Source organism: Odocoileus virginianus, chromosome 30, assembly GCF_023699985.2.
Source record: "Odocoileus virginianus isolate 20LAN1187 ecotype Illinois chromosome 30, Ovbor_1.2, whole genome shotgun sequence".
Classification (NCBI taxonomy): domain Eukaryota; kingdom Metazoa; phylum Chordata; class Mammalia; order Artiodactyla; family Cervidae; genus Odocoileus; species Odocoileus virginianus.
Genome location: NC_069703.1, coordinates 6,519,856 through 6,541,697, shown reverse-complemented (window position 1 = coordinate 6,541,697; position 21,842 = coordinate 6,519,856). Strand labels below are relative to the sequence as shown.

The 21,842-nt window shown below is 38.6% G+C and overlaps 1 protein-coding gene across 7 annotated transcripts in view; it reads left to right on the top strand.

The window, feature by feature from the left end:
- Positions 1-21,842, top strand: part of RFTN2 (raftlin family member 2) — an 85,990-nt gene that overhangs the window by 16,530 nt on the left and 47,618 nt on the right. For 3 of the 7 annotated variants that reach the window (XM_020893561.2, XM_070458503.1, XM_020893565.2), the window contains 3 exons: positions 2,449-2,653; positions 17,606-17,789; positions 19,367-19,481. In XM_020893561.2, coding sequence (XP_020749220.1) covers positions 2,515-2,653; positions 17,606-17,789; positions 19,367-19,481 — 438 coding nt within the window. In that variant the 5' untranslated portion in view covers positions 2,449-2,514. Of the gene's footprint in view, positions 1-1,799; positions 2,075-2,448; positions 2,654-17,605; positions 17,790-19,366; positions 19,482-21,842 lie in introns of those variants that run through there. The other 4 variants (XM_070458504.1, XM_020893559.2, XM_020893564.2 and 1 more) reach the window with 4 other exon arrangements.

The following is a 21,842-nucleotide window of genomic DNA, read 5'->3' as shown; positions in this document are numbered from 1 at the left end:
TTTGAGGACATAATGATGCATCTTAGTCATTCATCTGTTCAATCATCCACTCTCAACTGGACTACTGCAGTACTTTCCTGAATGACTGGCCTCCCCCCATTTTGATACTATTAAGACCATCTTCCTCAAATCAACCATAGTAACCTACCAAAAACACACTTACGTCACTTGCTAATTTCAAACTCCTCCTCTAATTTTTCCATTTGATTATGTGATTTTCCTTTGTTGTCTACAAAATAAAGTCAAAATTCCCTTTGTGCAACTTAGAAAGTCCATTACACTGACTCTTGCCTCCCTTACAGCTTAGTCTTCTTTCAAATTTTATGTTATAGTAATTCTCAACTGTGTTGTATTCCTTCAAATTCATGCCATACTGTTTCATGATTCCATAGTATGGTTCATGCTTTTCCCTTTTCCTGGCACATACTCCCCACCTCTGTTTATCTATCTTATGCATATTCATCCTTCAAAACAGCTCTATTATACCCTCCAAGCTGAGTTACAGGCTCTTTCGAGGGTTTCTATAGCATCCTATGCCTGCTATCTTAGCAGCTACCAAATCAAATTGGAATTATCTGTTTATAAGTCTGTCTTCCCCATTAAGAATTCAGTTTCTTTAGGGCAGAGGCCACATTTAGTCAGCTTGTGTACCCAGCCAGCATTTAATTTAGTGCCTGGAACATAGCAGATACTTAATAATGCAATGATTATTTAATAAATAATTTACCAAGTACAGCAATAGCAGTTAGTGAGCTTCAGATACTCTATTTGTGGCAGTCTGGAGCTCACAGCGAAAGAGAACATGAAAAATGACTGGTATGGAAGTCAGATCAGTCACACTCGATCAGAATCTGCTATCTTTTTATCCAGGTTTACCCAGAAGTTGCTTATGACCAACTGTGCTTGTCCTTGAGAATGAAAGACTATGGAATTTTCCTCTGTTAATAAACACTTCTGAGAAGTAAACTATTTAAAGAAGGCAGAAGGAAGAGACAAGAGGTCATAGTGATCTACAAACTAAATAATCTATCCCTTTTTGAGAGTTTTCATGTGCACTCTTCAATGTAACTGAAAAATCTTTTCAGGCTTGTGTTCTATAAAATCTGAAATTCATCAAGATTTGCTTTATAAATAATGGGAATGGTGGCAGAATCACTTCCTTTCTATTACTATTCTCAGCCCTGTTTTATAATGTAAAAGCACAGTAACAAATTTATTTTATGCTATTTGCCAAAAATAATGTTAAGATATAAGATTATCTCTTTCAAACTTCATAACAAGCCTGTGAGGTAAGTACTATTATTAACTCCATTTAACAGGGGAGGAAATTGAAACTTGAAGAGGTCCGTAACTTGCCCAAGATCACGTCTCTAGTAGGCATTAGAAGCCGTATTTGAACTCAGGTGGTCTGATTCCAGGGCTCACAGTTCTGATGAGTACGTGATACTCATCAGTATGATATGTAAATGGTAAAATACAGTAACACTCATTACATTGTTCCATTATGAATTGTTCTTGACTTCAGGTAAATAGCAACTTGTAAGGCTGAATGAATCAAGTTGTCAGTTGTTTTTTAACTGAGGATACTCTGGGACCTATGGAAGTGTTAGTTGCTATCATAAGTCTTCTAACAGTAGGATATTTTAAACTTAATAGATGTTAGTGAGGCTAATAATCCACATTAATGTTTCTTCTTGCAGTTAACTTTTTTTATTATGTTTAATATAAACATTTTATATGTGGCAGTTTAGTATATGATTTTTCCGACAAAAAAAATAAAAAACCTTCATGTGAAAAGAAATCCTCAAAAGTGCTATCTAAAGACTAAGAATGGAATTTTTTTTTAACTTTAACTTTTTCCTTCTAGACTCCAGAAATAGTTTCCTGACTTCCTTTCTGGAAATGATTTTTGTTTCCAACCACGTTGAGAATCCATTTTTTTCATTCTCTCTCTCTCTCTCCTTTGCTTTCTTGGTAGTAGCAGGGAGGAAGGAGGGGGTGGGCGCAGGAAAGAGGGAAAAGAGAAAACAGAAAAAGAATTGCATGCCACTATGTCTGAATATAGCCTCTACTTGTAAGTATTTCCATCTGATTTGCACTTTTGCCTTCTTATTTCCGTTTCTGGACACCTTCTTTATCATCCAGCCAACTGGAATAGACAAAGCACTGTTGGTGCCCTGAGCGACAGAACTCTGGTAGGGGGCTGGCTGTAAATTGACGTGGCATGGAAATTCTCCGCTAAGTTGTAGCAGCTTGCATGTTTCTACTAAGATCAAGCCCAGCCTCCCAGAGCTGTAGCTTAATCATCATGGGTTCGGCGACTTTACAGAAAAATGGATAGAAAAAATCTTCAGCTCCTTTCTTTGGACTCAGATGTTTTCTTTTTGAGTATCTATGTTTTAGCAGAAAAAAATCCAAGCAGTTGAGTCTGTAACTTTCTTTTTGCAGCTTAAACAACAGAGTTTGCTGGTCTCCCTCCCCTATCCTGCAATTTAATTCCTTACAGATTTTGCCATGGGGTGCGGACTTAGAAAGCTAGAAGACCCTGATGATAGCAGCCCTGGAAAAATATTTTCTACCCTGAAGAGACCGCAAGTGGAAACAAAGACAGAATTTGCTTACGAATATGTATTGCTGGACTTTACATTACAAGGTATTTTTGCTTCTATTTTATTTGTTATATGAAAGATTTCAAAGATAAAGGACCACTAGTTTTTTTAAGGGTTGGTTTGTGGCTTTTTAAATGGTGCTTCATAATTAGATTGTTCCATCAATCTAACAATAATGCTTTGTTTCTTAATTACATTCTGAAAGATTTCAGCTCTGTTTGCTTTGTTTTTTGTAAATTTGGCTCATATGCACTTTATAAAATCAAAAAAAACTACTTGGAAACAGTTCTTTCACTTTTAAATCAAATGCTTATTTGTAGAAGGATACATGAAAAATGCTTGCTTTCTCGGCCACGTAGCTATAGCCTTAATGACAGTTTATGTTTTGAAAAAGATCTGAAAGGCACAAGAAGGTGGCATGTAGGAAATGTTACTTGCATCATGTGGAAGAATATTTGCTAAGACAATTCTGAGGCTTCCAACTGTGTGAAGTGTTGTGATTGTGCTAATCATTTGATATTTTTGACCAAACTAAACCTGAAGTTTGAAAATACAGTAAAGAAGAAAAAACTATCGTCTTCTGTAAGACACTTCCTTTGCTTGATACCCGGTCCCTAACTGAAACTCCCTGTTCCAGAAAGTTGGGAACACAAATAAACAAGCCCAGATGGCAGCCTTGTGCACGGAACAGAGGCGGCTCGACTTCACAAATACTTTACCTCACTGCTTTTGGAAACTTTACTGTACAATCACATTGATAAAACTGAGTTTTTAAAAAGCAGAAGTATATATTTAATTATAGGGTACTAAAAATGAAGTTGAGTGTCTGGCTTGCTGTTAGAATTTCCAGGTATCTGTATTAAGTTCTTATTGGCAAGTTATGCTTTTAAATTCTAATAAGCTGCACATTTTATCAGTTAATAGAAGATTTATACTAAGTATATTATCAGGTTAGATATTAATTTCTTTTAAACACAAATTCTCCATTTTTTGGTTTGTTCTGTGAACAGTGCATCTTTGTGCAAGTAGCAAGCGCAGCCCATTTTTCTTTGTCAAAAACTGAGCTAGCCAGCAAACTCCCTTCTAGAGGCGTATGCAAAGTCTCTACGTGTATTTTTAATGTATTTACGTTTCCATTTTTACCTAAGGCTAAGACTACCAAAAGGAAAACTGTCAATATTCTTAATTTTCTTTTTAATGATGAAAGTTAAAAGTAGATAAAGATAATGGTGATAAACAGAGAAGTAACTACTCAAATGAATTTTTCTATACTTTTTCAAAAACCATCATCTGAGAAAATATTTGTGATGTGGTGCTATATTTTCTCCACTGATTGTCCTTGTCGATTAATTTTTAGGACTGATTTTTATAAATTCAAGGACACAAACACATATTTTCCTTAACCTCAAAACCTTATCTGTTCATAAAGATTAGGCCAGAGCCATTCTGATCTGTGCTTTAAGATTTGCTGCACAAAACCCCATAGGTCTTAAAGTAACTTGAATTTTTTTTCTGATTTATTTCTTTCCAACAGTGTTAGCAATGTCAAACAAATTTGTTTAAATGCAACCATCCTTGAATCAGAAAGATCTACAGTTTTCTTCAGAAGTCATTTTGGTTTTGTTATTATTAGAAGCCCTTTTCTCTGTGAAAGGAGTAAAATTTCCACCTTTCACTCTGCGTGTTTGGATGAGATGATAGAGTATTACAATATAAAATGGAGATACCGGCATGGTTTGCAGATGCTAACTCAGACAGCAAGCCTGCATTTTAAAGTTGCCCCTGGCCCCTGTCTGGTCCGGGCGCCGAGTCTCCTGGTGTTCCCTTCCTCTCCCATTCTGCCACATGTTTTCCATGTTGTTTTGTTTGTCTCTGCCTTTGCCTCAGAAGCCAAAACTCAGTATCAGCCCAGCTCCACGAATCGCCTTGTTCTCTTCTGCTGTGTCTCACCCCCACCTATCCCTCTAGTGTACAGAGAAATGAGTCATGTGGGGGTTGAAGCCTGCCAGCCTTCTAGGTTTAGCCCCAGCCATTCTGACCTGGAGTCGCTGTCAGGACTACTGAATAGTGGCATCTTCTGCCCCTCAGAGGCCATGTGCAGTGAGCAACCTTCCAGGAAACAAAATGGTCTGGTGGCGACAGCTGTGTGTGCTCACGAAGAGCCTGTCTCTTATGCTCTTCTCCTCTGTTTTTCCCAACAGAGAACATGGGATAGGGAGTTAGTCCCAGTGGGGCAGGAGACCCTTTGATATTTCCAGTGCCCTGTGTTACAGTGGCTATAATTATCTTAAACAGTTTATTTTCCATTTAGTTCCACTCCCTGTGTGTGTGTGTGCCTTTCCCACAATTTTTTTTGTGTGTGGTGGGGACTTTGAGCCATTATTTGTATATCTCTGGTGGTGGTGTTAGTTTAGTCGCTAAGTTGTGTCTGACCCTTGCAACCCCATAGCCCGCCAGGCTCCTCTGTCCATAGGATTCTCCAGGCAAGAATACTGGAGTGGGTTGCCATTTCCTCTGGGAGAAACAATAGTCTAATCATTAAGCACACAAGGGTCTGGAGTTAAGTTCCTGGCTTCTAATCTAGGCTCTTTCACTCACTAACTTAACAAGTTTATGAACTTTGCTGTATCTGAGCTTCCTCATCTATAAAATGGAGATTCTAATGGTACTTACATAGTAGAATTGTTTTAAGGATTAAAGGAGATTATACAAAATAATCTCTTTGAAAAAGTACTTGGCAGTTAGTAAGCAGGGCTTCCCAGGTGGCTCAGTGGTAAAGAATCTGCCTGCGATGCAGGAGACACAAGTTCGACCCCTGGGTGAGGAAGATCTCCTGGATGAGGAAATGGCAACCCACTCCAGTATTCTTGCCAGGATGGTCCCGTGGACAGAGGAGCCTGGCAGGTTACAGTCCGTAGAATCACAGAGTCAGACATGACTGAGGGACTGAGCACCCATGCACACAAGCACCTAAAGTGTTACCCCTCCTCACTCTATGCCAGGTCTACTAATTGCACGACTGAAACTTCAGCACAGCCTTTGTGATCAATTTTCTGGATTATTGTATAGTAATCTGTACATGTGTATTTATGAGAGTGTGTGTCAGAATTTCTGACACACATTACAGAATTTATTAGTGAAAAGTTAAATGAATTCTGCAAATGATCCCGAAGGGTTGGTTTGCCTTCTTGTGCAACCCCAGAAAATAATCTGAATAACCATGGCTTTAAAGATTTTTAGAGCATGTATAGCTTTATGATTAAAAAGAAATTTCTATAATATTAGAAACCCAAAAGAAGGACAGATGGTAACTTCCTTATTTGACTTTCTAATAGAATTATGTAAAAACACATTGAGAAAAATTTTGCTGGACCCTGGCTAGCTTTCTTATTATGGGAACAAGAAACTCTCATTGTTGTCTTTTGTTATCATTGTTACAGTAATAAATATATTGATGTATGGACTCCATAGAAGATGCTGATAAGTAATGAAAATACAAAAAGAAATAACACATAGTTTTTGCCTTCTGGTATTTTAAATTCTAATTGGTCAGACTGGACAAGATCATGAACTCCTCAAGGTCAGGAAGTATGCCATGTCTACCTTTGTATTGCTGTGTTTGGCATACTGTTTGGCACAAGACTGATGGCCAATGAGTGGTGTTGAAATAATGGGCTTCCCAGGAGGTGCTAGGGGTAAAGAACCTGCCTGCCAATGCAGGAGACATAAGAAATGCGGCCTCAATCCCTGGATTGGAAAGGTCCCTGAATCAGAAAGATCCCCAGATCGGGAAGATCTCCTGGAGGAGGGTATGGCAACCCACTCCAGTATTTTTATCTGGAGAATCCCATGGACAGAGGAGCCTGGCGAGTTACAGTCTATAGGGTTGCAAAGAGTCGGACACAACTGACAATATGGACCTGCAATAAGGAGAGGATGCAAGGGTCATTTGTAAATTACCAAAGAGGAACTTAGCCTATGGCTGGCTAGATAGGAAGGGACAGAAAGAATGAGAAATCCAGGATGACTTCGCGGTTCTGAGCCTGAGTAACTGTGGGGATAACCATGCCTCCCACAGTAGGAGGGGCATCCCACAAAGAGTCAGTAGGTGAAACAGCAATTCCATTCCAGGCACATTGCCTGTGAGGTGGCAGTGGAACATCCTGGCAGAGAGAGTTATAGGTACAAAGCTGGAGATGATGACTTCCAGGAGGACTTGAAGTAGATAAAGTCTTGAAGAGGAGAATATGGGCAGAGCATAAGTGTCTTGGGCTGAGTCATCAGGTGTATTTAATGGTATTGAGGACTATTCAACAAAAATGACAGAATCTACAAGTCATTCCCTCGTAGCTTAGTCAGTAAAGAATCTGCCTACAATGCAGGACGCCTGGGCTCAATTCCTGGGTCGGGAAGATCCCCTGGAGAAGGAAATGGCAACTCACAACAGTATTCTTGCTTGGAGAATCCCATGGAACAGAGGAACCTGGAAGGCTATGGTCCATGGGGTTGCAAAGAGTTGGACACAACTTAGCGACTAAACCACCTCCAACAAAAATGACAGAGTCTGAAGACAACTGCAACTTACATAGCTCCAGAGAAAACAAGGAAAGGAAGGGTTTCAAAAAGCAAGAAATGATCAGTAATTTTAAATGCTAGAGAACTTTCAAGAAGAATGAAAATGCAGCACTGAAGAGAATGCATCTAAAAATCAACAAGAGATGAATAAAGTATCAGAAATGAGGGAAGGAAGGAAAGAAGGAAGGTCAGTCCAGCTTAATTTTCTATATCTGTTTGACTCATAAGTTCTTGAATATTTTCTCAAGCTGTCAAAAGATTTTCAAATGTAAAATGCTACATAAAAAGAAATTTATAGAAAAAATTGCTAAATTTACTCAAGCATCAACATAATCCTTGACATGGTGCCTAGTGCATACTCCTACCAGGTGAAAAAACTGCATACAGACTTTTCTTATGTTTAAATTAGTGGGATATTTTGGTCTAAAAATGTAATAAAACCTCACAATTTCAGACTGTTATAGAAGGGAAAGATCCCATTCTGACCTGGGGGAGTAGGGAATCTCTGATAATAGCATACGGTTAACCCACTTGGTGGCTCAGACGGTAAGGTGTCTGCCTACAATTCGGGAGACCTGGGTTCAGTCTCTGGGTCAGGAAGATCCCCTGGATAAGGAAATGGCAACCCACTCCAGTTCTCTTGCCTGGAAAATCCCATGGACGGAGGAGCCTGGTAGGCTACAGTCCACGGGGTCGCAAAGAGCTGGACACCACTGAGCAACTTCACTTTCACTTTTCAACCCACTTGAATAAATATTGATGTTGGGAGAAAATACATTCCTATTGGCAATCTACATTATATTGGGTTTTTTTCTTATATCTGGGTAGACATTTATTTATTCTCTGAACTAACACTCAGCACCTACTGAGCTCAGAATGAGGATACAGAGATAAGTAAAGCCTAGTCCTTGACTTGTAAGAACCTGCGTCCTAGCGAGCATCCTGATGAGGGGCATTCATTTACGGTGCAAACACTCTATGCTGTGATACAGGCTTTGCTAGAAATCTGAGGGTTGTAGAGATGGAAAGAAGAACACCTCCACTTGATAGGTAGATCCAGAAAGACTCCTTAAAAGACATTCCATCTCGAGCTTCCTTCAAGTGGTAAAGAATCCACCTACCGATACAGGAGACACAGGTTCAATCCCTGGTCTGGGAGGATCACACATGCCCATCGTGGCAACTAAGCTCATGTGCACATATACTGGGTTGGTGCTTTAAAACCGGGGAGCCACAACTGCTAAGCCCGCGTGCTGCAACTACTGAAGCCCAGGCCCCACAGTCAGTGCTCCACCACAACAGAAGCCACCTCAATGAGAGGCCCGAATATCGCAATGAATAGTATCCCGCACTCAGCACAAGAGGAAGAAGCATGCACAACACAACAAAGGCCCAGGACAGTCAAAAATAAATAAATAAATAATTTTCTTTTTTTAAGGAAAGAAAGCTTGCTTAGTTGCTAAAAAATGTTTTAAAAAAAATTTTTTAAGTGCCACCTCCTATCATCTAAGAATGAGTAGAACTTGGACAAAAATTTGGATCCATAATACATAAAATGAAACTGAAAATCAAGAAAGGAAAAACAACTGAATAGAAAAATGGACAAGGAATTTGGACAGGTAGATGACGAAACAGGAAATCCAAATTGCCAACAGACATATGAAACTGTGCTCAGCTTCATTAGTAATCAGGAAAAATGCATGTTAAAACCACAGTGAGAAACACTATAAACTATCCAAAAAAACAGCTAAAATGTTGAGAAAGTGAAGGTCATGTCCAACTCTTTGTGACCCCATGGACTGTAGCCTGCCAGGCTCCTCTGTCCATGGAATTCTCCAGGCCAGACTTTTGGGGTGGGTAGCCATTCCCTTCTCCAGGGGTTCTTCCCACCCAGGGATCAAACCCAGGTCTCCTGCACTGCAGGTGGATTCCTTACCAGGGAAGCCCCTAAAATGTCAAAAGACTGCTGATACCAGGTATTTGTAAACTGGTACAATCACTTTGAAAAAAAAAATGCTTTGTCATTATCTCTTTAGTAAAGATCCATATCCCAGTGGAAGTGTGGCTACGCATTCACCTGCAGCACAAACAAAAATACTGATAGAAGGACTACTTATAATAACCCCAAAAGTGTGAACAACCCAGGAATCTACAAAGAAGAGATTGAGAAAGTAAATTATGGTATATCATATGATGCAGGGCTTCCCAGGTGGTGCTACTGGTAAAGAACCGGCCTGCGCATTGAAGAGACACAAGAGATGCAGGTTCGATCCCTGGGTCAGGAAGATCCTCTGGGGTGGGAGATGGTAACCCACTCCAGTTCTTGCCCGGAAAATTCCATGGATAGGGGGAGCCTGGAGGGCTACAGTCTATGGGGCTGCAAAGAGTCAAGCACTACTGAGCGCCTGAGCACTTGTACCCGTATACCATGCAACCCTATACTACAGAAGTAAGACTCAGTTCAGTTCAGTTCACTTGCTCAGTCGTGTCCAACTCTTTGCGACCCCATGAACCGCAGCGCGCCAGCTTTTTCTGAAAAGGGCCAGATAGCAAATATTTTAGGCTTTGTGAGCCATGTGATCTCTGTCCTGACTACTCAGCTCAGCCAATGTAGAGCCAACATACCATATGTGACAAAACAGGCCATAGGCAGTACTTTGTGGTCCTCTACTATAATGCAGGAGAAGGCAATGGCACCCCACTCCAGTACTCTTGCCTGGAAAATCCCATGGACGGAGGAGCCTGGTGGGCTGCAGTCCATGGGGTCGCTATGAGTTGGACATGACTGAGCGACCTCACTTTCATTTTTCACTTTCATGCATTGGAGAAGGAAATGGCAACCCACTTCAGTATTCTTGCCTGGAGAGTCCCAGGGACAGGGGAGCCTGGTGGGCTGCCGTCTATGGGGTCGCACAGGGTCGGACACGACTGAAGTGACTTAGCAGCAGCAGCAGCACTATAATGCAATCAGAAAAACAAATCATAACTACACAAGCTGGACCAGATAAATCTCATGAGCTTAATGTTCAGTGAAAGAAAACAAACCCAAAAGCACATATTGTATGGTTCCATTTACATAAAGCTCCAAAAATTGGGAAATCTGAACTATAGTGTTTATTTACATTCTTGCATGCATGTACGCTAAGTCGCTTCAGTCGTGTCTGACTCTTTGCAGCCCTGTGGGCCATAGCCCACCAGGCTCCTCTGTCCATGAAATTCTCCAGGCAAGAATACTGGAGTGGGTTGCCGTGCCCTTCTCCAGGGGACGGAGAAGGGTCCTTCTTCCCCTTCCCGACCCAGGGATCAAATCCACGTTTCTTATGTCTTCTGCATTGGCAGGCAGGTTCTTTACCATGAGCGCCACCATTCTTGCATAGTCAACTAAGAAGAAGAGCAAGGAATTGAGGACCATAAAAGTCAAAGTAAAAGAAAAAGTCAAGTTAGCACAGAGTGGGAGAGAGGGATTGTGATTGGAAAGGGCGGAATGGTAGGCTTCTGGAGTGCCTGTCATTTTCTGATTTTTGAATGGATGGCGTTACCAAATGTTGGCACTTTTGAACATGTTTTACGCTTTTTGTATGTTACGTTTCTACCCCTACACAAGATTTTTTTAAAGATTAAAAAAAAAAAGCTAAGTAGGAAGTGGGAGTAAGGCAAACAAGGTTGAAAGACAAAATGAACAGACTCAGAAACAGGAGAATATTTCATGGTTTGGGAACTGCAAACAGAATAGGTGGAGTGTATCACATGAGGGAGGCAGCAGTGGAACACAGACTGCACGAATTTTAAGTGGTCATGATGTGATCTTTTGCACAGCTGCCTATAATAATGAACTATGCAGTTCCTCGAGTTGGGGTGTATTTCAAAACTACAACTGTATTACTTCAATTAAATATATTAATGAGTGACTACAAAGATGGCAACTTTTATTGAAAACAAAAAGCTATGTAATTTGGATGTTCCTTATATAGTAGTTTATATTTCTAAATAACAAAACATTTTGACAAGTAGCGTAAACCAGATACTTTTTAATACCCATACATTAAATTGCTTAACAATTTATAGAAATCAAAAGCTTTAGTGCAGCTCATGTCTGAATTTTCACAAATTCTGAATTAACAAAATTGCAAATGAAGTTTTACTTTCCTGTAGGTGCTAAAAGGGCTTCCCAGGTGGCGCTAGTGGTAAAGAATCTGCCTGCCAATGCAGGAGATGTAAGAGACACAGGTTTGATCCCTGGATCGGGAAGAATATCTGGAGGGTATGGCAACCCACTCCAATATTCTTGCCTGAAGAATTCCATGGAGTCACTCTGTCTGGTTCAGTCACAGCCTTTGTTGTTGTTGTTGTTCAGCTGCTCAGTCGTACTCTCTGCGACCCCATGGGCTGCAGTACACCAGGCTTCCCTGCCCTTCGCTGTTTCCTGGAGTTTGCTCGAACCCATGTCCATTGAGTCAATGATGTCATCCAACCATCTCATCCTCTGTCACCCCTTCTCCTGCCTTCAACCTTTCCCACTTGCAGGGGCACAGCCTTACCACTCACTAACAATCTGGGCAAGTTATCAAACCTCTCTCTTCCTGAGTTTCTTCATCTGAGAATAATGACAATATCTACCTTATGGGGTTTTTGTAAGGACTTATTAAGTCTGGGTATGTAAAGCACTTCACATAGTGCCTGGCACAAAATACCTTGGTATATGTTACTTGTTATTTCTTACTATAACTGCTAAATATAATATGGAGTCTGACAGTCTGTTTCCTTTTGAAAATATGGTAAAATTACTTGCCAGTGTTTGCACATCATATTTTTATCTGAGGAAACAATGTTTCATAAATATATCAAAAATACATACCAATCTTCACAAAAAAACACATTTATATGTCTTGGACTTTTTTCATAGAGTTACATCATCAGAGCGAAGCTTTTGGTATTGAACAAGTTCTTAGCTTTATACTAAAAGAATGTGACTTTTTTGTATTTTTTAAATTTGATCTTTATCTCTGAAGTTTTTAAGCAAAGGACCATAAAAAAGTATACTGTACTGATATTTCAGAAACTATGAGGAAAAATGACAGAACGTTACTTAACCTTCTATATGTTTACATTTTAATCAGAAAAAAATCCACACTGCATGTGGATAGTTTTCAAAGCAACTACAAAATACTTTCCTTCACAATGGCCTTGTAAGGTAAATTAAAGCTTTTACAAATCACGGAGCATTGATTGAATAGCAACCAACCCCACCCATTAATGCTGTCAACATCACCGTTTGTTCCTTCTCCCGAGGAACTGAGAAGGAGCTCTTGGTGGTTGGGGAGCTAAGAGCAAGATGGCTCGCAGCTGCTGCTGACTGCCTGTGCTGTTCCATTCTAGCCAAAACACCTCCCCCCTAATTTCCTGTGTTTTAAAGTAATAGAGTCTCTGATATTACCGCCCCAGTGTAAGGAGATCAAATCAAAGGCTTGACTATCACAGAGAAATAATTATCCACTCTAGTGAGCACTGATGAAAATACCTCACTCTGTGGGCGCAGCTCGCCCTTCCTCACATCTCTAAGCTGAATCAGGTTGCCAGTCTCTTTTCAGCACAGTTTAAAGCATTATTAAGAATAGAGGGGATTACATGAAGGGATATTCTCAACAAAACTTCCAGATTTATTTCTCTTTTCCTTGCTCCTGGGTTTACTTTTCTTGAATGACACTGGCATGTTTAAGGTAAGTCACAATGTCGGATAAGAAAGACAATCTGCCAAGAGAGTGAATCCCAGCCCTCTCTCACCACCATCCTCCTGTCTCCACTAAGAAGATTCGGTGACACTGGGCCCACCTGCCACATGGCAACTACTAGACCAGGGCTGCTGCACCCTCAGGTGAGGTGTTAAGTCTCCCCAGGTCCCTCCTCCAGCACAGCCCCTTTCTTTGTTTTATCAAGCTGGTACCTTTGGACATTTGAGTCTGGGACTCCATGGAGTAGATTGGTGTGAGTTAGGGACCCTGGTCTGGAGAGTGAGCTGGGGACACCTAATCTACAGGGTGAGTTAGGGATTTGAGGTCTAGAGTGTGAGTTAAAGGCCTCTGATCTAGAATTCTACAGATAGGGAGCCAGGCTGGGCTTTTGAAATAAGTCCAGATCTCTACAATAAACTTCTTCCTGGAGATTTTTTTTAAACCAACAATGACTTGTCTCTGAGGACAGCTTCCATTCAAAACCATCTTTTCTGAGCTGGGCCACCAACAGAGAGACACATCTCTGATGTCTGTGTGTTTATTTTGTACCAGGCCCTGGGCTCATGTTTTATAGTTATTATCAAAGCAACTCTATGAAGTTAATTTGTCCCCATCTCAGAGAGGCAAAGTAACTGATTCCAGATCTAGTACATGGCATAATTTGAGCCCAGGTGATTTGCTTCCCGATCCTAATGCTAACAGTGAGAATAGTGTGCTGCCCCTCTTTCTGCAGGAGAGGACTTTATTTAACAAAGCAGCCAACAGTTGTATAGCTACATGCCAGATACTTTCTAGGAGCAAATATAAATTTATTCAATCCTAACAACCCTATAGAGACTACTATTATTCTCACCTCGCAGATGAGGAAACTGAGGCACATGGTTGCAAAGTACCTTGTCAACCCTCAGCAGTCAAAGTGCAGAGTCCTAACCACTGGACCACCAGGGAATTCCCCATAGAATCTGTTTTCTAAACTGTTGCTCCATGAGCACCCTGGAACTCTGTTCATTGAATATGTTAATGTTACAACCAATTTTTCATACAGCTGGTCCTTTAATAAGCATATTTTAAGCATTTACGATAATTGCCATGTCTATGCTGAGTGCAATTTATCAAAAGACACACAGACCTCCAATTAGAAGAACATGCACATTTGAGACAGTTGAATAATTAATGCAAAGCACTGGGCCCAAAGTGATATGATGTTTACAAAAACTTATGCTAAGATATGCTTATAAGTATTGATGTACAACTTTCCTTTACCCCGTTTGTGGCTTTCTTGGACTTCTCAGTTTGTAATTCCTCCCAAAACTTCTCTCTCTTGTGTGTTTGTGTTTTGTGCATTAACATTTTTTTGCATTGAACTCAAGACAATAACCTTACTTCACTGAGAGTGCAAGAGGATGTAGATTAGACCAGAAAAGCTGGATTTGTTCCATTGTCACAAAACTTCTCTGACATCACCAGAGAACAGGGTGTTCCTCAGAAATACATTCTCCTCTGAATGGAAATCTCTTTGAGCAGTAAAGAGATGTCATTCTGTTATAGCCACCGTCTCCATGATTGCATTTAATGTGCTGCAAAGTCTGCCTTTGAAGCAGTGTTCTGAAACAACAGAACGGGGGGAATGACTTCATTATCATTATCAAGTGGGCCAGTGAAGTGCAAAAAGTCTTCTAAGTGACCTCAGACTGTAAAGTTTTTATAGTTCTTTTATCTAGTTTTATAATTCATTTTATTCCCTCTGATGTCCTCTGCCCCCTTGCAGGCTGTCACTCTTTTCTTGCTACTTTTATCCAAGTAGGGGCTCCAAGCCTCTACCACAAGACTTAGCACTAAACATAAGATGCCTGTAAGTTGTACACACACAGAATTAACTAACATTGAATCTCATAACCAGAAAGCTGTGTGTGCTCTTTTCAGTTCTTTTTAAGCTGTCTAATCAGTTTAGAGTTAGATGGCTAATTCTCCCTTTTGACAAAGATAGAGGAGGGCTGTGTGACTCAGCCTTTGGCAAAGAAGTCTCCTGCTATTTTGCATATAGGGTTATCGTTACCATCTTTCTAAAGTCCATATATATGTGTTAGTATACTGTAATGGTCTTTATCTTTCTGGCTTACTTCACTCTGTATAATGGGCTCCAGTTTCATCCATCTCGTTAGAACTGATTCAAATGAATTCTTTTTAATGGCTGAGTAATATTCCATGGTGTATATGTACCACAGCTTCCTCATCCATTCGTCTGCTGATGGGCATCTGGGTTGCTTCCATGTCCTGGCTATTCTAAACAGTGCTGCGATGAACATTGGGGTGCATGTGTCTCTTTCAGATCTGGTTTCCTTGGTGTGTAAGATGGTAACGATAACCCTATATGCAAAACAGAAAAAGAGACTCAGATGTATGGAACAGACTTGTGGACTCTGGGAGAAGGCGAGGGTGGGATGTTTCAGGAGAACAGCATTGAAACATGTATATTATCTAGGGTGAAACAGATCACCAGCCTAGGTTGGGTGCATGAGACAAGTGCTCAGGCCTGGTGCACTGGGAAGACCCAGAGGGATTGGGTGGAGAGGGAGGTGGGAGGGGGGACTGGGATGGGGAGTACATGTAAATCCATGGCTAATTCATATCAATGTATAACAAAAACTACTGTAATGATGTAAAGTAATTAGCCTCCAACTAATAAAAATTAAAAAAAAAAAAAAAATACCAGTAACATCAAAAAAAAAAAAAAAAAGAAGTCTCCTGCTAGAATCTGATAAGTGTTTTCTTTTTGTTGCGTTTATTGGTATGTAACTTTCTACTCAGGGTAAGTGATTCTGGTTTTATGCCCGTAAGGAATTCTCAGTCGAACAGCAGAGCCAGATATATGAACAAGTAACTATAATATAGTTTGGTGAGGGAACTAGTACGATGCACAGCACAGAGGAAGGAGTGGTTAACTCAGCTTGGGGACCAGGAAAGGAAGCGAAGGTCTGTAGGCATGAAATAGTATGCCTGGCTCAGGAACACCAGTAATTCAGTCCTGCCAAAGCAAGACATACACGAAAAAGAACGACACAACTGAAGGCTGAGTTAGTAGATAGAGGCCAGACTCTGAAGATTCTTCTGTATTATGCTGAGTATTTCCATTTCCGACAATAAGCAGTGAGATCCATTAAAAGACTGAAATTTTCTTTATAGCTGTATAGGATTAGTATAGACGTCTAAAAATAAGTGTAGGCTACGTTTGATTCCTTAGTCTTAACAGTTTATTCTCTTTTATAGTTTCTTAGTTCCTTTGTTTGGAAATCAGGGTTGGTAGTTAAATACTAAAAAAGTAAAACCAAATGAATCACAGAGTGATTGCCACACAAGCAGGCAGAACTGGGTCATTTTGCAATGAAATCCAGCTGTTTCTTCCAAGCCCAGGATCACTCTCTTTGTTTTTATTCCTATTCATAATAATGAAGATATATTGTATATAGATTAGTTTAAATCCAAAAAAGGATGAACATTTGAGTAAATGGATTCATCATGGTTTATATAACTTTTCTTGGAGTGCTTTATTTTCATTTGAAAAGTTGCATAAACCCACATGAACCTAAGTGCTGTGTTTCTGTTCTATCACGTGGATTTGAATGTGAGAGGCGGTGGGGATTTCCTCTGACCCTTCTTCCTTGTCTGCTGCCTAACCTGCTTCCTCTGTCTGGGCAGTGGGCAGCAGCCCTTTGCTGGATGCACTGACCACACTGACAGAGGCCAGCAGCCAGTGCTGCCCATACCTGGGGTTAGTCTCATGTTTTGTTGCTCAAGAGATAACCAAATTACAGCTCTATTTATAGCTATTAATTCTTGGTGGTTTTCCAGAAAGTGAGAAATAATGTTACAGAAAAAGAAGTTGTTTTTAAAATTAAAACTGCTAGAATATTCATTTCCCATATAACACACCCTTCTACTTTTACTGAAAACTATACAGATTGTACTATTCTATAGTTTCTACAGATTTGTCCTACTTCAAAGGGATGGTTCAACTGCATACCAAATTTTGCATGTAAATTTCCTTTATATTTAGAATTTCTGCTTATTAAAAAGAAATCCTGGTACCTTTTTCAATTTCTTTACTCAAATATTTATGTAAGTGCCATAAGAAATCATATTTTTAGTTTCCCAGAGAAACTTAAAACATGATGTTTTTGAAGTGTAGTTGGAAATAAGAAAGCATTGCTTAACAAATATCATTTCTCCCATTTTTAATCTTTAGATTTGCATGAATATCACTCTTAAGAAATTTTACATCTCATCTTGTCCAAAATCATAAAAACAATTGGCTTTTAAACCTAATACTCTTTCTCTTATATATGTCTTCTATATCTATTAATGAAAATATAGTCACTCAAATGAAATACTAAAATATAAAATTGCCTTAATTGAAATTGAAACATACATATATATATGCACACACAAGGTATTGTATTTCCACTTTAAGACATATTGATAATACTCTATATCTGCCAACTTTTAAGATTACTTTTGCTTTTTTTCTGGAATTAATTTAGAAAATATGTAATCCCTGTTAGTGTAACTTTATTTGAGATTAAGTCATATGAATGAGTGTGTTTTCTATTCATTAGTATTATCACACATAGATAGAATTAATATATAGTTCAACTTTATGAATGTGCAAATGTCTCTTTGCATTTGATATTTCAGCTTCACCAAACCCAGAAGTCATCAAGATAAATTCCATTCTTGATATAGTGACAGAAGTGGAAGACTACTATCTTAAAGGATATATTGTTGGAGCTATTCATCCTGTTATACAACCTGTGGGGCAGCAAAAACACTTGCCTGCAAGTTACCTATACAGGGTGGTGCTGTCGCGCTTGAAATTAAGGTAAGGCTGGTGCTCAAGAAAACTGTCATACTGAGAAGCTGTTAAGAGAGAAAGCTTTCTTTGGCTAAAAGAAAAGAAAGTTTGAACACAGTGATGGAGAATAAAGGATACTTAGGGGTTTTGGCTTAAAGGCACATTTTCCAACAGTTGAACTTGGATTGGGAGAAGAAAACGCCAATCTCCTTCCTTAAAACTTCTCAGGATTGAGTCCCTTGCAGACAAACAGGTCCTCGGTAAGGATGTCAGTGAACAGAAGAAAAGGAAAATAGACTCAAGAAGAGCGGGAACACTCCTGTAGCAACTTCACCAGATGAGGGAGTAACAGTTAACTCCCTCCAATCACTGGACTGAAAGAGCTGACTGAACAAATCCCCTTTCAGTGAGCATTTTTTCTGAAGTGTCTGATGTAGTTCTACTAACAGTGGCCACAGAAACTAACTTCCAAAACTTCTACAGCAAAAAGGCCTACATGCTAAGTTCTCATAAACTGGATCTCTCTGGATCATAAAAGAGATCTCTCTTACCAGCTTTTTCCAAAAAATAGGAGGTAAAAGTCATGCTTTTTAGATTTTTTTTTTAGCTTTTTAAATTATAATAGCTGCTTTTCCAGACAATACCACAAATGTTTTTCCTAACCTAGCTTGTACATTTGATAGTATTCAAAATACTGTTGTTCCTTACAGGTGGAAAAGTAAAAGTAACCAAACCAATGTCTTTGATACACACATTAAATATTTGTTACACAACTCTTCAACTGTATCAAAATCATCTCAAAGACAAGGGTAGAATTGTGTTTTCTCTTTACAGTGATGGACTAATAATCACTTTAACTGTGAAAGGACTAAGCAGAGAAGGGAAAATGAAATAAGAGGGAAAGAGAGAAAACAGAAAGATTGGGGGAAAAGAAAAGGCTTTTAAAAAAATTCCCAATGTGCTTTTAGGAACCCTGTCTGCTACTGAATAACTAACTGCCCACTTGGACATTCTGAGAGGACATGTACACAAACAGCTTTCTCCATGACAGGGCGCCACATCAGGTCTTTACTAGTTCAAGCATTACTAGGTAAATAGGCCACTTACCACACAGTAGCAACACTTTATGTCCTAACTACAAATCTTACAAACCATGGATAAGTTGTTTTTCTCTTTTTGCATTACTTCAAATAGATTTAGCAGTTCCCTGCCATGGCTAAGAATATTCAAGGGGAAAAGGTGAGAAAAGAAGAAAAAGATAGGACAATATTTATGTGCACTTAAAAAGGATCACTTTTGCACAATAATGAGGTATAGCTGTGATCTAAAATCATTTCTCATAACTTATCAAAACAACGGACATGTAGTTTTTCTTTCATGTTAAATTAGAAATTAAATTCTTAGAGATTTTAACCAAGGAAATCTCAATAGAAATTATTATGTTTTTTCTGATAATTTTACATAAGAAGACAACCATAAGTTGAAATAACAAAGAAAAAGGAATACCTTGACCTTATTTGTGAGTAGCTCACTCATTTTCACATGAACTTATTAGTTAAAAATTAGCAATTGGCTTCCAATCATAAACATATTCTCTGTTACAGCACGAAGCATTCGACAGCACCCAGTGGACAAAGACGCCCAAGGCTTGTGATTGAGGAATGTCCTCTAACTTATGAGACACAAACAAATGACGTAACAAAAGAACTGATAGAAAAGGTACTAAAATACGTGTTTTTTATATTTCTTCATCAGTTTCCTTTCCTGCTTTAAAAAGAACAGGGAAATGATAGGTGACTTTGTCTTCTAGACTTTAAAACAAATTGAAGCACATTACCAAATTGTAGAATTAAAAACAGAAATAGAGGCCAGTGAAACAGAATGGAAATGCCAGAAATAAATTAATACGTATATAGAAAGTTTCATAACAAACCTGATAAATAAAATGGAGGAATAACTATTACTTAGTAAATGGTGCTGGGTAAAATGGGCAATCGATCGGTAGACTCCACACATTTCACATAAAATAAAGAGGTAAGTTTTTCAAGTTCAAAAAATCCAAAAGAAAATGAAAGACTGGACATATTTAATTATAAAAGTAGGTTGAGGAATTTTGAATATATAATTGTATACTAGGAAAAAAAGAATCCAGAGAAATGGTCAAGAAATGTGCCTTACGGAAGCTTCATTTTCAGAGTATATAGGAAATGAACACAAAAGCATGAAAGTACATTCAGTCTTGAATGGACCGACAATCCATAGAAAGTACAAAAGGAAACACAAATAATGAAGAAACATTTCGCAAAGGGTTCAACCTAACTAATAATTTTTAATGTAAGTAAAAACTGAGAAGTAATACCTCACCAGTATGAACTGAGAAATTAAATTGAAAATATTAAATTCAATGCTGTAAAGACCTTTAAGAAAAAATTCAAATATATTCATATATAATGCAATTATCATTGGAATAAATTAGTACAGTGAATATCAATTTGGTAATAAAAATCATAAATCTTGTTTTATTTTTCTTTTTAGGAATCTATTCCAGGAAATTAACTGAAAAGGGAAAAGTCATATTTATACAAAGATACCTTAATCAACAGTGAACAGGGGCCAAATTCTCAATAACTGGAAAACTGAGAAGGAGGCAATTGTCTATCAATAAGATAGAATACTTTATGGGCATTGAACATGACAAGTACATTGGCTATTGAGAGAAAAAAATCTATTCAATATAACTTAATAAACCTTAAATGAAAAATTAAACACTATATGTATATTGATTGAAAAAATTGTACATTCATAAGTATTTGAAGTTGACAGGATTTGATGGCTAAAGTTTGGATTTTTTTAACTTTAGTTGCATTGACATATGTGTAAGGTTTAGCTCTATTTAAATGAATACAGCCAAAAACCTAAGGCATTTCCTGTCAAATAAGAAACTGTGAAATTTGTTCACTGTTTCTATTGTATTGTTCCCAAGCTTTAAATGACCATGTGAGTAAGACTATCTGTGGCTTGTGTTTTGCCAGTTATAGCAGCTAAGTATTTCCCATTTAGATATAAAGTCACCATTCAGTAAGGTTTTTTAGGAACAGTTTTCAAAACTAGATTTTTATAAACAAGGTACTCACACTATTTACTATTGCTATTCTGGGAAATATTTTTTTATGGGAATAAATTCACTCTAGAAACAAAAATGAAACTGCTAATTTAGTCTTAATAGATCATCATGAGAGCCCTTGTTTTGCATTTGACTTCCTGAACAAAGTTAAAGATCTGTTTAAACAGGAAAGTCCTGTTATTTCAGCAATTAGAGTAATGGGGTTATTTTATGAAGAGAACAGCTTCAGGAAACATAGCATGTGAAATGTTTGAACATTGCCCTGTGTATGAACAAGAGCAATAGATAAGTGCCCAATACTATTTTTGAACAAATGCCTTATATAAAGAGTTGATTATTGAACAGCTAGATGTTATTTTAATATTATGTCAATGTTTGCTCTTTTTTAAATTTAGATTTACAAATGTTTTCCCTAGGCTTTCTAAATAAAAAACATTAAAAACATCAGTATTCCAAATTAAAAATGGAAAAGACAGTAATATTCCATAAGATAACCAAACTTTTCCAGACAAAACTTTTTAGTAATAGAGAAAGCCTTCTGCACTTTTTCACCCAAATCAACAAATAAGACCTAGAAAAAGCACTTTGACCTGCCTCCTTACCACATCTCCTCTCCTCTCCCAGGAGTCCTGATATAAAGAACAATTTATGGTTATTTTTGAGGCTTCTTGCAGTGCTACAATCTTAATGTGTTAATTTATAGGAGTAAATGATACTGTGTCAGCAGTGTTTGTCCTAGCTCCATATACCCACACCCTCTGCCTGGCTCAGAATTCCCTCCTCTTCAGCCAGAGCTAAGTTACAATCGGCCCCTTTAAGTGGACATTGCTGCCTGATTTCACCCTGCTGCTGCTTCTTTTTTTAAAAAATACTTATTTATTCGGCTGCGCAGGTCTTAGTTGGGCTTCCCCAGTGGCTCAGCAGTAAAGAATCCGCCTGCAATGCTAGAGCTGTAG